The sequence below is a fragment of the Salmo salar genome, chromosome ssa22 (genome assembly GCF_905237065.1).
Source record: "Salmo salar chromosome ssa22, Ssal_v3.1, whole genome shotgun sequence".
Lineage (NCBI taxonomy): Eukaryota > Metazoa > Chordata > Actinopteri > Salmoniformes > Salmonidae > Salmo > Salmo salar.
This window is the reverse complement of record NC_059463.1, coordinates 48,025,624-48,042,136: the sequence shown is the minus strand read 5'-3', so window position 1 is coordinate 48,042,136 and position 16,513 is coordinate 48,025,624. Positions and strand designations below refer to the sequence as shown.

At 44.3% G+C, this 16,513-nt stretch overlaps 1 protein-coding gene across 4 annotated transcripts in view; it reads left to right on the top strand.

Annotated features, from left to right (window-relative positions):
• Positions 1-15,827, top strand: part of LOC106583634 (copine-9) — a 132,042-nt gene extending 116,215 nt beyond the window's left edge. For all 4 annotated transcript variants that reach the window (XM_014168037.2, XM_014168038.2, XM_014168036.2 and 1 more), the window contains 4 exons: positions 1,641-1,768; positions 8,130-8,232; positions 8,317-8,374; positions 15,400-15,827. In XM_014168037.2, the coding sequence (XP_014023512.2) occupies positions 1,641-1,768; positions 8,130-8,232; positions 8,317-8,374; positions 15,400-15,668 (558 nt within the window). In that variant the 3' untranslated portion in view covers positions 15,669-15,827. The remainder of the gene's footprint in view (positions 1-1,640; positions 1,769-8,129; positions 8,233-8,316; positions 8,375-15,399) is intronic.
• Positions 15,828-16,513: the final 686 nt, after the last annotated feature.

Below are 16,513 nucleotides of genomic sequence, written 5' to 3'. Positions count from 1 at the left end.
AGACGTCTATTGTCTCCCTGGACAGAGGAAAAAGAAAAAGCGGAGGAATTGTTGAACAAAGAAGAGTAAAAAAAAAACAAAAGCAGTCTTATTTTCAGCAATTGTTTTCCCCCAAAGCTGGAGGAATTCGCCTTAAAAAAGTCTCCTTAACGTGAAGGAAATTATACAAAGGTCGAAGCAAAATAATACAGTGGACTGTAAGGAAAATGGACAATAAAGTACTTCTTCTTCTCCTTTTAAATTGCCCTCGATAGGTAGCAATGTTTTCAAAGTACTTTGCCGTTTGATCTTGATGACAGGCTTATAACTTTTAGTTCAGCACTTGTGTATGTTGCGGTATGTCTGGTTTAGAGGGTAATGAAGTGCTATGACAATGTTATGAAGCCTGTACAAGCAATGGTTGCTGCAGTAATGGTTGATGCAGATGTGTGATACAAGTCGTTTGTCTCACCCAATTCTCATTGTGCAAAAAAATGAAGTTTGAGCTGGACATCTGTAAAATGTAGAATCATAACTATACTACTACAATACTTTCTGTCCCATGGAGTCTGTCCCATAAGGTCAATAATAGTCATGTCACAACATTAATTGTTTTTATTTAATCAATTTTAGAATAAGGCTGTAATGTAACAAAATGTGGAAAAAGGGAAGGGGTCTGAATAAACTAAGTTCGAGCTGGACGTCTGTAAAATGTAGAATCATAACTATACTACTACAATACTTTCTGTCCTATGGAGTCTGTCCCATAAGGTCAATAATAGTCGTGTCATAACAATGTGCCAGTGTCCCTCGTGGCTAGTTATACAACCTGTTTTACCAGCTACAGTTGCGGACACCAAAAAGTGTGTTTTCTTCTGCAGGCATTCATTTTCATTTCTTTTAACGTGTTTATTTCTTCCTTTTAATTAGTTTTCTCTTCAAAGAGAATGAGAAAGATCAGATGGCTGTTCTCTTGTTTTTCACAGATGAACTTTAATGAAGGATATAGGCTGAAGAACACTCTTTTCTCCTGGCTGGACAGGGCTTAAAGCAGACTCAGATTGTCTTTTATGTTGGCTGAATGACTTTTGGCTATTTAACTTGTTTGTATTATGTGACGATAAATACATTTTTGGGAACAGACATATTGTTTGCTGGATGATTTTTGTTCTTATGTCTTGATTGATTTACCCAGGCGATGGCGTTTTGTCTTTTTCACATTGTCTAAAGAAAATATTCAGCCAACTTAAATTCTCCCATTACCGATCAGCCTTGTGTGTGCCTACTGACATGAGTTCTCCCATTACCGATCAGTCCTGACATGAGGCAAAAGAACACAGACACTCATATATTTCATACATAACATCATTGTGTAATGAACGTGCATCGTCAGAAGCATACATCGTCACAATGGACGTTGACTTCATAAAGACTTCTTTATTATTATCAAAAGTCTCAAATGTTTCAATGTATAGGCCTCATCAAATGTTTCAATGTATAGGCTTCATCAAATGTTTCAATGTATAGTCCTCATCAATTGTTTCAATCTACAGCCTTCATCAATATTTTTCTTGTTCATGGATTCGAAGGAAAAAGGGGATTTCATGTTCTAACAACTGGTGTAGAGAGGCTAGCTTAAATAATGTCCATGGTTCCTACAGAACTCCAACAGTGAGAACCCTAACTGTGTGGGGATCGAGGGAGTGTTGGAGGCGTACTTCCAGAGTCTCCGCACCGTTCAGCTCTACGGACCCACCAACTTCGCTCCTGTCATCAACCAGGTGGCACGGTGAGAGAATGACAGGAAATGAACACACGAACACACACAAACTCACACACCCATGACACACACATGCATGTACACATATATGCATGCACGCAAACACACACACACACATAAACACGCGCACGCACACACACACACCCACAAACACATACAGAAAGAGAACTGACACACACACACACACACACACACACACTTTAAACCCCCTATGCTCCTTTGAGACCTCTCTTTCACTGAGTCACTGAGATCTCTTCATATAGCCATGGTAGCCAAAATAATGGGCAACTGGGCATTTTTATACATGACCCTAAGCATGATGGGATCTTCATTTCTTAATTAACTCAGGAACCACACTCTTTCAATATACTTTGTATCCTTCATTTACTAAAGCGTTTCCTTATTAGGGTGGTTACCTGTATATACAGTACGTGCTTTGACTTGCTTGACACAATACAAGTCACATACACGCAGATGCAGTACTTGACCACAAGTATGTGGACACCTGCTCGTCAAACATCTCAGCATGTCAAACACTGTTTAAAATCAATTTTTATGGTATTTTTATGTAAAATTGCGATAATATTCCAACCGGACAATAGCATATTCATTCAAGAAGAAAAAGAAGGAACGGCGCGCTCGCGGGGCTGCGCATATCCAATCCCTTTGTCCACAGGCAGTCCACTGATTGACTGAGCTCCTATTATCTGCCCAGTGACAGGAGAATGCTGAAAGAACTTTCTGAAGGCTGTTGACAGCCAATGGAAGCCTTAGGAAGTGCAACGTGACCCCACAGAAACTGTAGTTTCGATAGAGAATCAAAAGAAGAACTACAATTCTCAGACTTTCCACTTCCTGGTTGGATTCTTCTCAGGTTTTGCCTGCCATATGAGTTCTGTTATACTCACAGACACCATTCAAACAGTTTTAGAACCTTCAGAGTGTTTTCTATCCAAATCTACTAATAATATGCATATTCTAGTTTCTGGGCCAGAGTAGTAACCAATTTAATTTGGGTACGTTTTTTATCCGGCCGTGAAAATACTGCCCCCTACACCCCAACAGGTTAAGAACTAAGGGGCCTTGCCCGAAACATGAAAAACAGCCGCAGACCATTATTCCTCCTCCACCAAACTTAACAGTTGGCACTATGCATTCGGGCAGGTAGCGTTTTATCAATTTTAGAATAAGGCTGTAACATAACAACATTTGAAAAAATTGAAGGAGTCTGAATACTTCCCGAATGCACTGTACATTATGCAAACACACAAACTCCCTCACCCTCCCCCCACAAAACACACACACACACAAAACCACACACACACTCCTCTCCCCTGCAATTCTCCACCCTTACGTTGCCCTAGGCCCCAAGAGTTAATTTGATGTTCTCCCCTGAGCGCTCTCTCTCTGTCTCTCTCTCTCTCTCTCTCTCTCTCTCTATGTATCGTTTCTCTCTCTCTCTCTCTCTCTCTCTCTCTCTCCTCTCGCCTCTCTCTGACAGACAGCCTAGCTTAACTGGTCTCCCCTTCTCTCGGTGTGCTCATGCATTCTTAATGAGCTGGGATAGGATTGGGCCTTGGGACCATTACAGCTTGTCAGGAGTCGTGTTGCTGAATGTTGTCTGAATGTATAGGACACTGTAGTTCTAGAGAGGGCCGTTTAGTTCCTTGAAATATAATTCATTATATTGTTTCGTTGTTGTAGCACAAGAAAGGAATAGTAGATGTCCTTTCGTCTGAATGTGTTTTAATGTTATCCATCTCCTTATTTTATTCTAAGGCGGTCCACAGAGGTGTTATATTGTGTCCCGGCATACTTTCCATAGAAATGAGTAGAGCCTCAAATATGAATAATAGAACATCTTGTGTTATTGGTAGTCTCCCAGCTGTGAAGTAAGACTACACTCTTTCCCAAACTTAATCAAATATTTTATGAGGCAAAACCTTTTTTTGATGTATTTCATGAAATATACCTTCTCTTTATTTTTAGCTGTCTCATAATATATAAGTATGGCAATATCCTTTCCAGCGAATGTGGCAGCTCGGTTGCATAACTAAATAGAGTGGGATGCTGTGGCTCGACTGTGGCCTCAAGGACTTAATGAGCTCTCATTCAATGAGGTGCTATATTACCATGATGATGATGCAGCTGATGATTAGCACCACCACGGGAGAATGAGAGGAATAATATTATCTTTTTCATCTCTCTTTTGTCTCTCTCTCTCTCCTTTTTCTTGCAAATGTTTACTTTCTCGTCTTTCTCGTCATACCTTTTTCTATTGTCTGCTATTATCTCTCCTGTTTTACCTTTAGCTCTCATCTTCTCCTTTCCCACTCTTTCTCTCTCGCCCTTCTCTCCACCTCCCTCTCTCTCTCAATCTTTCTCCATTCCATTTGTTATGCTTCGTCATCCTCATCTCCTCCTTCTCTTCCCTTGTTCCGGCTCTGAGACAGTCGGCTCGTGCGACTGTGGGTGCTTGTGGGACAGAGATGGTGATGATGAGGAGGAAGGTGGGCGGTAAAGCTGAGGCCATCCAGTCATGTGGATTTGTCAATATGTGAGGTGTGGGGGTGAATCAATCCACTCCTAGGCTCCGTCACCTCCTATAACCCAGCACAGCACCAGATACTATAATAATAACTACCACATTATAGTAATAACTACCACATTATAGTAATAACTACCACAGATGAGTAATAACTACCACAGATTAGTAATAACTACCACAGATTAGTAATTACTACCACATTATAGTAATCATTACCACATTACAGTAATCACAACCACAGATGAGTAATCACTACCACAGATTAGTAATCACTACCACAGATTGGTAATCACTACCACATTATAGTAATAACTACCACATTATAGTAATCACTACCACATTATAGTAATCACTACCACATTATAGTAATCGCTACCACATTACAGTAATCACAACCACAGATTAGTAATCACTACCACATTATAGTAATCACTACCACATTATAGTAATCACTACCACATTATAGTAATCACTACCACAGATTAGTAATCACTACCACATTATAGTAATCACTACCACATTATAGTAATCACTACCACATTATAGTAATAACTACCACATTATAGTAATCACTACCACATTATAGTAATCACTACCACAGATTAGTAATAACTACCACATTATAGTAATCACTACCACATTATAGTAATCACTACCACATTATAGTAATCACTACCACATTATAGTAATCACTACCACATTATAGTAATAACTACCACATTATATTAATCACTACCACAATATAGTAATCACTACCACATTATAGTAATCACTACCACATTATCGTAATCACTACCACATTATAGTAATCACTACCACATTATAGTAATCACTACCACATATTAGTAATCACTACCACATATTAGTAATCACTACCACATTATAGTAATCACTACCACATTATAGTAATAACTACCACATTATAGTAATCACTACCACATTATAGTAATCACTACCACATTATAGTAATCACTACCACATTATAGTAATCACTACCACATTATAGTAATCACTACCACATTATAGTAATCACTACCACATTCCAGCACAGAAGCAGAGACTATAGTAATTACTACCACATTCCTCCTCAAGTGGAGTTGAAAACAAGAGCTGCAGGGAATTATTTTGGTTCTCGAACACCACCCACCTCTCCTATCCACTGGTTCCTGGAGAGGGAGAGAGACTTTCACACACTAGTGTGAGAGAAGTAGACACAGAGACATAGAGAGGATGTGATAGTACTCAACTCCATTTACTCTGCACTCTTTTCCTACGCCCCTCCGGCCAGACGGTGAGAGTGAACCAATCAGACAGTGAGCCAGGGGGTCTTCGTCCAATCAGACAGGCAGCCAGTGGGTCTTTGTCCGCCCCGCTGACTCTTACCATTACCTGCCTGACAAACACCTACACAAAAACTCTCAGCAAAAACTGACAAGTTTATGTGAACAGTCTCGACAATGCAACACTTCTGTAATAACAGTCTTGACAACACTTCAATAACAACATTCTTGACAATGCAACACTTCTATAACAACAGTCTGGACAATGCAACACTTCTACTGTAAAACATCAATTAATAGCCCGGGCCTTTATTTGCTTCAATCACTGAACATAACCAGCGCTTATTAGAGACAGCCTTCTGTTTGAGCCACGCGTCTGTTTCCTTAATGCACACAGCTTTTGCTTAATCAATTGTTGAAAAGACTACCACACTGTTTATTGTGACCAGTATAAACATAATAACAAATCCATCACAGATCAGACTTGTAAAGACTACAGTAGGCTTGTGAACATGCACCCATTGATTTTGCACTTCAGCACCATTCTCCCACTCATTGAGCCCCATGGTGGAGGTATCATAATAGCCATAACATCTAGCGATCAAACAAGGAAATGGTTCCAATCGTTTTTCCATTAATTATTTTTTCCATAGGGGATTTTAGAAACACTTAAAATTAAGGGCTGTGTCTTGTGTGGGCTTACCCTGGCGTGACATTTTGATAACCATGCAACTCTCTCGGACAAGGTGACTTATTTATTTTTTGTCAGTTTTACCCCCCTTTTCTCCCCAATTTTGTGATTACTATCTTGTCTCATCAATGCAACTCACCAACGGGCTCGGTAGAGGCAAAGGTCGAGTCATGGGTCCTCTGGAACATGACCCGTCAAACCGCACTTCTTAACACCCTCTCACTTAACCCGGAAGCCAGACGCACCAATGTGTTGGAGGAAACACTGTTTAACTGACGACCGGGGTCAGCCTGCAGGCGCCCGGCCCACCACAAGGAGTCGCTAGAGCGTGATGAGCCAAGAGGCTGTAGTAACACTGCGATGCAGTGCCTTAGACCGCTGCGCCACTCGGGAGGCCTGGACAAGGCGACTTTTGTCTATAAATTTGTCTCTATTTACTCTGATTCAAAAATGCTACTTAGCATCAAAGTAGACATGCAAAACTACAAATCCCTGCAAACTCATTTCTAGCTGACACCTTTGCTAACAGGTATGGTGTCAATTTTAAACTTGCACAAGATAGTTAACACAATTGTAAATGTAAAGAATTGTAGCCAATTTATTCATTACTACATTAAGCTAACATTAGATAGTTAATCCAGAGATTCTTACCTTCTTATCTCATCCAGATCATCATGGCATTTGTAGTTCTTTATGATAGCCACATTAGCAGCTAATTAGCAATTCATTTTAGGGGGTAAATACAGGCTAATATATTCATAAAAGTCACCTTGTCCTAGAGAGATTTACACGGTTATCAAAACGTCATGCCAGGGTAGGCTTACACGAAACACAGCCCTTATTTTAAGTGTAAAGTGTAAAATCCGCAACTGGAAAAATGAATGGTGGAAAAACGATTGGAACCATTTCCCTGTTTGACAGCTTGGTTTTATGGGTATTATGAATCATACTGTGATACTCTATTGCGCATTGTATCCTTGTAGTTGCATCGATATCACAGCACATAGACTTCAGTATTCAATGTTTGACCATGTCAAACCAGACTGCTGTCTCATATAATGATGTTGCTCTTCGTTATCTTCTTTATGGTGCTCACTGATCACTCTTAAACAATTTATTTCGACCTGCCGTTTATTTGAAATATAAGTTTATTTGCTGAAATCTGTGCTGATGCCCGGCTATTAAAAGGGACAGACAGCATGTGAACATTCTCGACAAAACACAACACTTCTATATCAACAGTCTAGACAACACAACATTTCTATGTCACTTAGAAAGTTGTTTTTGAAATTTACCTTACCTTAACCATTCAGAGTTAATGCCCTTACCTTCAGAATTCAGATTTAATGCAAGATTTAATGCCTAAACTTAAAACCAACCTTAAAAATTCGGAGTTTATGCCTAAACGTAACCTTAAACACTTTGAAATTGGACGTTTGGAACAACTTCGAATTCGGACTTTTTAGAAACATGGATGAACATCTAATTCTGATGTGAGAACGGGTAGGTCTAGACAACATAATGTCTGACAATGGAGCTCAGTTTAGTGTAACGGTACTCAAATAGTTATGTAATGCTATATTACTACAGAAAACCAGAAGACAGAAGAAAGTCTCTGTCTTACACACTCATACACACACACACACACACACACACACACACACACACACACACACACACACACATACATACATACATACATACATACATACATACATACGCACGCACACACACACATACGCACACGCACGCACGCACGCACACACACGCACATACACCTACACCTACTCACATACACCTACAGTAGACACAGAAGCTGAGGTTTCAATTGTGGTGTGTTGCTCTATGCAGGTGTGCTGAGGATGTGACTGATGGATCCCAGTACTTTGTGCTGTTGATGATCACAGACGGAGTCATCTCAGACATGGTGCAGACCAAGGAGGCTGTGGTCAATGTGAGTGCTTATCGTGTGTGTGTGTGGGGGGGGGAGCACATATACCTCTCACATCACCTTTGTGTGTTATCCCCTTTCTCACAGGCTGCTGCTCTGCCCATGTCTATCATCATAGTGGGAGTAGGCCCTGCTGAGTTTGACGGTAAGTGTGTGTGTATGTGTGCGCATGTGCATCCGGCATGTGTGTGTGCGCACGCCCAAAGTAGCTAGCTAGCTCCACTGTCAAAAAAGCCATTCAAGCCTCTGATCAGAGGCTTCACAGCCTGTGAAGTGCACTAAAGATCAGCAGGGTAGGTGACAAAACAACACTTACTGCAATCTCCTTCCTAAAGGTTTTAGGAACTGGTGAATCCCCTCCTCGCTTTCGCCCTGCCTTGGAGCTACAGCGAGGATGCCCATCCCTCCTCCTGCAGAGCTGGGCTTTTGCTCTGGACCTGTTATACTCTTCTAACACACCTGATTTGATCCTGACGAGCAGCATGAGTCTTATAGTAGGGTTGGAACAAAAGCCTGCACGCCCAAGGTGCACTGGGCGGAGTAAAACTAACGTTATTAGTAGCTGTCCAGGAAGAGGGGAGTGTTCAATCCTTCTCCCCATAAGAATCATTAGCATTGCATTAGCCTCATTGGTGACAGGTCGTGACTCCTTGGTCATGTCTCTCAGTGGAGGGGAACTCAGAGTGAGTGACTCCTGGATCGTATTCAGTAGGGCAGGCCATGGAAAACGTTTTAAAATGTCCTGCAATCGAACACGAAATGTCCATGTCGTCCCTCCCTGTTTCAATCCATTTCTTCCGTATGGTGCCTAATGAACACATGCCCGATGGGTCAGACTTTGGCTCTGTTACCTGGGTCACCTGGCTTTAGCTCAGAAGGCTAATGGCAGAGCAGAATAATATTACAATGTAAACAATCCATTCACTCACATTGTTTACTCGTGGTACCATTTTGTTTTGCTAACAGTAATATGCAGTAGGAGATAATTCTGTTGGAGTGATATCCTTCTCTACCTACCACGTTCATTTATATCCCTGGGTAATGATGACAATGCAGCAGTGCACAACGGCCTGGCCAAGGGAAATCCTGAAATGTCACTCCAAGGAACGGGATTGTGGATGCCTCCCTTTTGCCTATGGTCAAAAGTAGTGGACTAAATAGGGAATAGGGTGCAATTTGAAATTAAGCCTGTGTCTTCCTCACAAAGTGAAAAAGAGTTGTGTTGAGAGAGAAGCAACACAAAGCGGAGACTCTCGCAAAGTAAATATGCCAAATATTCCAAGAGCTAATTGGCTAAGGGATTTTAATTGTAAAAAAAACTACTGGCGGTAGTTGGGAAAGGGAAAAGGAGAGGGGAAATGAGTCATGCCTAACGACAAGGGAGATAGATCTCTGAGGGACCTATTAGACACTACAAAGGGCTGTACGAGGGATCAGGGTGGCTGCCGTAGTGATGTGTGCGTGTGTAACAGAAGGGAGAGAGAGAGAGTTGGGGAATGTGTATTTAAAAGCATATAAATTAAACCGCTAGAGTTTAATGTGTGGTGGGTTGACTGCTTGCTCCAGAGTGTGCGGTGGGTTGACTGCTTGCTCCAGAGTGTGCGGTGGGTTGACTGCTTGCTCCAGAGTGTGTGGTGGGTTGACTGCTTGCTCCAGAGTGTGTGGTGGGTTGACTGCTTGCTCCAGAGTGTGTGGTTGGTTGACTGCTTGCTCCAGAGTGTGTGGTTGGTTGACTGCTTGCTCCAGAGTGTGTGGTGGGTTGACTGCTTGCTCCAGAGTGTGTGGTGGGTTGACTGCTTGCTCCAGAGTGTGTGGTGGGTTGACTGCTTGCTCCAGAGTGTGTGGTGGGTTGACTGCCTGCTCCAGAGTGTGCGGTGGGTTGACTGCCTGCTCCAGAGTGTGCGGTGGGTTGACTGCCTGCTCCAGAGTGTGCGGTGGGTTGACTGCCTGCTCCAGAGTGTGCGGTGGGTTGACTGCCTGCTCCAGAGTGTGCGGTGGGTTGACTGCCTGCTCCAGAGTGTGCGGTGGGTTGACTGCTTGCTCCAGAGTGTGCGGTGGGTTGACTGCTTGCTCCAGAGTGTGCGGTGGGTTGACTGCTTGCTCCAGAGTGTGCGGTGGGTTGACTGCTTGCTCCAGAGTGTGCGGTGGGTTGACTGCTTGCTCCAGAGTGTGCGGTGGGTTGACTGCTTGCTCCAGAGTGTGCGGTGGGTTGACTGCTTGCTCCAGAGTGTGCGGTGGGTTGACTGCTTGCTCCAGAGTGTGCGGTGGGTTGACTGCTTGCTCCAGAGTGTGCGGTGGGTTGACTGCTTGCTCCAGAGTGTGCGGTGGGTTGACTGCTTGCTCCAGAGTGTGCGGTGGGTTGACTGCTTGCTCCAGAGTGTGCGGTGGGTTGACTGCTTGCTCCAGGGTGTGCGGTGGGTTGACTGCTTGCTCCAGGGTGTGCGGTGGGTTGACAGCTTGCTCCAGGGTGTGCGGTGGGTTGACTGCTTGCTCCAGGGTGTGCGGTGGTTTGACTGCTTGCTCCAGGGTGTGCGGTGGGTTGACTGCTTGCTCCAGGGTGTGCGGTGGGTTGACTGCTTGCTCCAGAGTGTGCGGTGGGTTGACTGCTTGCTCCAGAGTGTGCGGTGGGTTGACTGCTTGCTCCAGAGTGTGCGGTGGGTTGACTGCTTGCTCCAGAGTGTGCGGTGGGTTGACTGCTTGCTCCAGGGTGTGTGGTGGGTTGACTGCTTGCTCCAGAGTGTGTGGTGGGTTGACTGCTTGCTCCAGAGTGTGTGGTGGGTTGACTGCTTGCTCCAGGGTGTGTGGTGGGTTGACTGCTTGCTCCAGAGTGTGCGGTGGGTTGACTGCTTGCTCCAGAGTGTGCGGTGGGTTGACTGCTTGCTTCAGAGTGTGCGGTGGGTTGACTGCCTGCTCCAGAGTGTGCGGTGGGTTGACTGCTTGCTCCAGAGTGTGCGGTGGGTTGACTGCTTGCTCCAGAGTGTGCGGTGGGTTGACTGCTTGCTCCAGAGTGTGTAGTGGGTTGACTGCTTGCTCCAGAGTGTGTGGTGGGTTGACTGCTTGCTCCAGAGTGTGTGGTGGGTTGACTGCTTGCTCCAGAGTGTGTGGTGGGTTGACTGCTTGCTTCAGAGTGTGTGGTGGTTGGAGAATCTTCATAACTTGAACTTTAAATGTTCTATAGGAAGAGGGGTATTTGATTCATCTATGCTTTCATATCCACCTTTAGCTCAGTCAGAAGGAAGCTGGGGAACTCTCTCTCCACAGGGAACCTGTGCAAACAGACTGTCACACACACACACACACACACACACACACACACACTTGAATGCGACCCTTAAAGGCCCAGTGCAGTCAAAAACATGATTTCCTGTCTTTTATATATATTTACATCCTATAACGTTGGAATAATACCGTGAAATTGTGAATATGATGATAATGTCCTTTTAGTATAAGAGCTGTTTGAAAAGACTGCCTGAAATTTCAGCCTGTTTTGGTGAGATGGAGTTTTGGCCTGACTGGTGACATCACAAGACGGTAAATTAGCTAATTGACCAATAAGAAAGAGAGTTCCAAACCTAGCTGCCAATAACAGCAAGTTTTCCGTTTTCCCCTCCCAACTCAGAACATTCCCAGACAGTCCTAGCTAAATTCTTGCTTGAGAAAGTGCTCTTTGCTACAAAGCTATTTATTTTTGTCTATTTTAAATGAAAACAGAAAGGAAATTAATTGTTACACAGAAATTATTGTATTTTGAGATAAAAACGGCTGCATTGGACCTTTAAGCACCATCTTCTCTCCTCTCTCTTCTGCTATTACCATCCTCCCCTCTCTTACTCTCTCTTTCTCTGTAAATCTTTCCATCACGCCATTCCTCTCTCCAAATCCCCCACATGTTTTGATGAAGCCGTTTTTCTGTGGGTGTTTGTGTGTGTGTCTGTATGTGTCTGTGTCTGAGGGTGTTTGTGTGTATGTGCGTGCGGTGAACGTGTGTGCATCATCAGTGTGTACTAAGCACCCCTGTGCCTGTAGGTGTACATACACACACACATGCATGGGTAGGAAATTCGTGGAAAACAGACGGTGTGTCCGAGTATGTGAGAGTGTGTGCATGCATGTGTGTTTGTGTGTGTGTCATGTGTGTGACATTCATAGGGAACAGAAGGCGGAGTGTGTGTGAGAGTGCATGTCTGTCTGTCTGTCTGTCTGTCTGTCTGTCTGTCTGTCTGTCTGTCTGTCTGTGTGTGTGACATTCAAGGGAGCAGGAGGCTCTGTATAAGTCCCTGTGACTCAGGGGATGCCCCCCACATGCCCGGGTTTACCCAAGGCGCCTGGCCCCCTTCCCTGCCCTCCTGCTGTCCCTTCACCCCCTCTCTCTTCCTCTGCACTGCTATACCCTGCCTACAGCCATCTGTCATCTCTGTAGTGCCATTTATAATATCCCCAGTCAGTCCTCTCCAAACATGCCGGATGATCTCATCCCAATAGGTATAACTGGCTCCCTTTCCTTCATGACCACTGATGGGTTAAAGCACTGGATAGGTCTCCAGCCCATTCCCATTCCTCAATACCAAAACAGATTTCAGTATCCATGGTGTAGTCCAAGGTTATTCAACTCTTACCCTACAAGGTCCGGAGCCTGCTGATTTTGTGTTCTACCTGATAATTAATTGCACACACCTCGTGTCCCAGGTCTAAATCAGTCCCTTATTAGAGGGGAACAATGAAAAAATGCAGTGGAATTGGCTTTGAGGTCCAGAGTTGAGTTCAAATCAAATTTTATTGGTCACATGCAGATGTTAATGCGAGTGTAGCGAAATGCTTGTGCTTCTAGTTCCGTCAGTGTAGTAATATCTAACAATTCCCCAACAACTACCTAAAACACACAAGGGGTGAAGGAGAATATGTACATATGAGTATATGAATGGCCGAGCGGCATAGGCAAGGTGCAGTAGATGGTGTAAAATACAGTATATACATGTGATATGAGTAATGTAAGATATGTAAACATTTTTAAAGTGCCATTATTTAAAGTGACTAGTGATCCATTTATTAAAGTGTCCAGTGATTGGGTCTCAATGTGGGCAGCAGCCTCTCTGAGTTAGTGATTGCTGTTTAACAGTCTGATGGCCTTGAGATAGAAGCTGTTTTTCAGTCCCTCGGTCCCAGCTTTGATGCACCTGTACTGACCTCGCCTTCTGGATGATTGCGGTGTGAACAGGCAGTGGCTCGGGTGGTTGTTGTCCTTGATGATCACCCTCTGGAGAGCCTTGCGGTTGGGGGCAGTGCAGTTGCTGTACCAGGCTGTGTTGCAGCCCGACAGGATGCTCTCGATTGTGCATCTGTAAAACTTTGTCAGGGTTTTAGTTGACAAGCCAAATTTCTTCAGCCTCCTTAGGTTGAAGAGGTGCTGTTTCGCCTTCTTCACCACACTGTCTGTGTGGGTGGACCATTTCAGTTTGTCTGTGATGTGTACGCCAAGGAACTTTAAAACTTTCCACCTTCTCCACTGCTGTTCCTTCGATGTGGATAGGGGGGTGCTCCCTCTGAAGTCCACGATCATCTCCTTTTTCTTGTTGACGTTGAGTGAGAGGTTGTTTTCCTGACACCACACTCCGAGGGCCCTCACCTCCTCCCTGTAGGCTGTCTTGTCCTTGTTGGTAATCAAGCTCACTACTGTTGTGTCGTCTGCAAACTTGATGATTGAGTTGGAGGCGTGCATGGCCACGCGGTCGTAGGTGAACAGGGAGTACAGGAGAGGGCTGAGAACGCACCCTTGTGGGGACCCAGTGTTGACGGTCAGCGAAGTGGAGATGTTGTTTCCTACCTTCACCACCATGGGGCGGCCCGTCAGGAAGTCCAGGACCCAGTTGCACAGGGCAGGGTTGAGACCCAGGGCCTCCAGCTTGATGATGAGCTTGGAGGGTACAATGGTGTTGAATGCTGAGCTGTAGTTAATGAACAGGATTCTTTCATAGGTATTTTTTTGTCCAGATGGGATAGGGCAGTGTGCAGTCAAATCAAATCAAATTTATTTATATAGCCCTTCGTACATCGCTGATATCTCAAAGTGCTGTACAGAAACCCAGCCTAAAACCCCAAACAGCAAGCAATGCATGTGAAAGAAGCACGGTGGCTAGGAAAAACTCCCTAGGAAAAACTCCCTAGAAAGGCCAAAAACCTAGGAAGAAACCTAGAGAGGAACCAGGCTATGAGGGGTGGCCAGTCCTCAGCTGGCTGTGCCGGGTGGATATTATAACAGAACATGGTCAAGATGTTAAAATGTGATGGCGATAGCGTCATCTGTGGATCTGTTGGGTTGGTATGCAAACTGGGGTGGGTCTAGGGTGGCCAGTAAGGTGGCGGTGGTGTTATAGGGCTTTAGACTATTAGAACATTTACGGCATCCATATTAGGAAGTTGTACGTTCTCAGACAAGACTTCCTAATATAGATGCCGTAGATTATTATTAATGGGGTAGTGCAGTTAAAAACGTGATTGTCTTGTTTAAAGTATGAAATAAATATATTTCCATAACACTGTAAAAAAATATATACATATATTCCCATAATACTATGAAATTGGGATGGAGCCTGTTCAGGTGGGATGGAGTTTTTGCCCAGATCATGATGTCACAATCTGATCTGATTGTAATAAACCAATGACAGTTATTCTGGGTAAGGGGGTGGGCACTAGACCATCCTATCAGCCAATCAGGGTTGTATATCTTCAAACTTGTTTCATAATTCCCACACGGTCAGACTGAGCATTTCAAGGGCAAAAGGAGGCTCAGGGAAATAAATTATCCAAAATATATTTTGGAGTGATTTTCATTAAATTAACACACACAGTGATTTATTAGACATGCAGTGATGATTTTAAAAACATGTAATTAAAAAGTATACATTGGGGCTTTAAAATAATGTTAGTTTGAAGTTTGAGGATATATTTTTTTCCTCTGCCTCTCTCTGACTGTCTGTCTTTCTCTCACACCCTCTCTGTCTCTCTCGCTCTGTTTCTGTCTCTCTCTGACTCTGACTATCTGTCTCTACCTCTGCTTCTCTCTGATCTCTCTCTCTCTCTCTCTCTCTCTCTCTCTCTCTCTCTGTCTGACACTGACTCTCTCTGATACACTCTCTGTTTCTGACGCTCTCTGTCTCTCTCTCTGCTCTGTAGCGATGGAGGAACTGGACGGTGATGAGGTCAGAGTGTCCTCTAAGGGGCGCATTGCTGAGAGAGATATAGTCCAGTTTGTGCCGTTCCGGGACTACATCGACCGCCAGGGCAACCAGGTGCTGAGCATGGCACGGCTGGCCAAGGACGTGTTGGCAGAGATCCCCGAGCAGCTGCTGGGTTTCATGAAAACAAGAGACATCGAGCCCCAGCCTGCCCTGCCCACCTCCTCCACCACCGCCCCTCTAGGACTCAACAACCTGTGCATCTGAAAGCGGGGTTTGGGTGGGGTGGGGCCAGAGGTTGGGGGGTCTTAGATCTAGGGCCATAGGGCCACATGCCAGTTGCAGCAAATACCTGTAGAGACACACTAAATCAGTTGGTGTGCACGTGAACACACACACACACACACACACACACACACACACACACACACACACACACACACACACACACACACACACACACACACACAGTTGCTGTCCTAGTCAGAGGGGTAGACTGCAACAGCACTGAAAGCTTTTTCACTACCGCTCCTTCAATGTTGAAGTCAGCTATTTTCCTGATTCTTCTTTTATCTCACTGCCGTAGCGATGTCCTGCCTGGCGGACACAGCCCCCCTGCTGTGATGTAACGACTCTACAGCTCAACGGGGGTCAAATGCAGCGTGACCTTTGGAGCGAGAACTGTTGGAACTGCCTCCGCGGTCACCAGCCCCTTACCTAACCCTTAGCTTATTTCTTATTTAAGGGTTCAGGGATTGGTCGCAGTTAAACGTCAGAAAAAGCAAGAGTTTGTGGACTTTTCGACGGACATAAAGAGAGATCGATGTTCACCTTTATTTCTATGCCTCACTAGTTCTGCATGCAATGAGTGTTTCATCCCTGCGTCTTCTTGTGGTCCGAAACAGAAACAGCAACAAACTGGCCGCTTGGGTTGCCATGGTAGTATTCTACTTTGACCCCTCTCTGGCTAATGTATATTTTCCATGTGTATAATGACACTATAAACATTGCAGAAAGTCAATTAATATCCAAAACAAGTGAAAGACACAAAGTATGTTCATGTTTGGTGTCTACTCAGGGCATTTCTGGAGGCTTTTGGTTGAGTTTCTCAA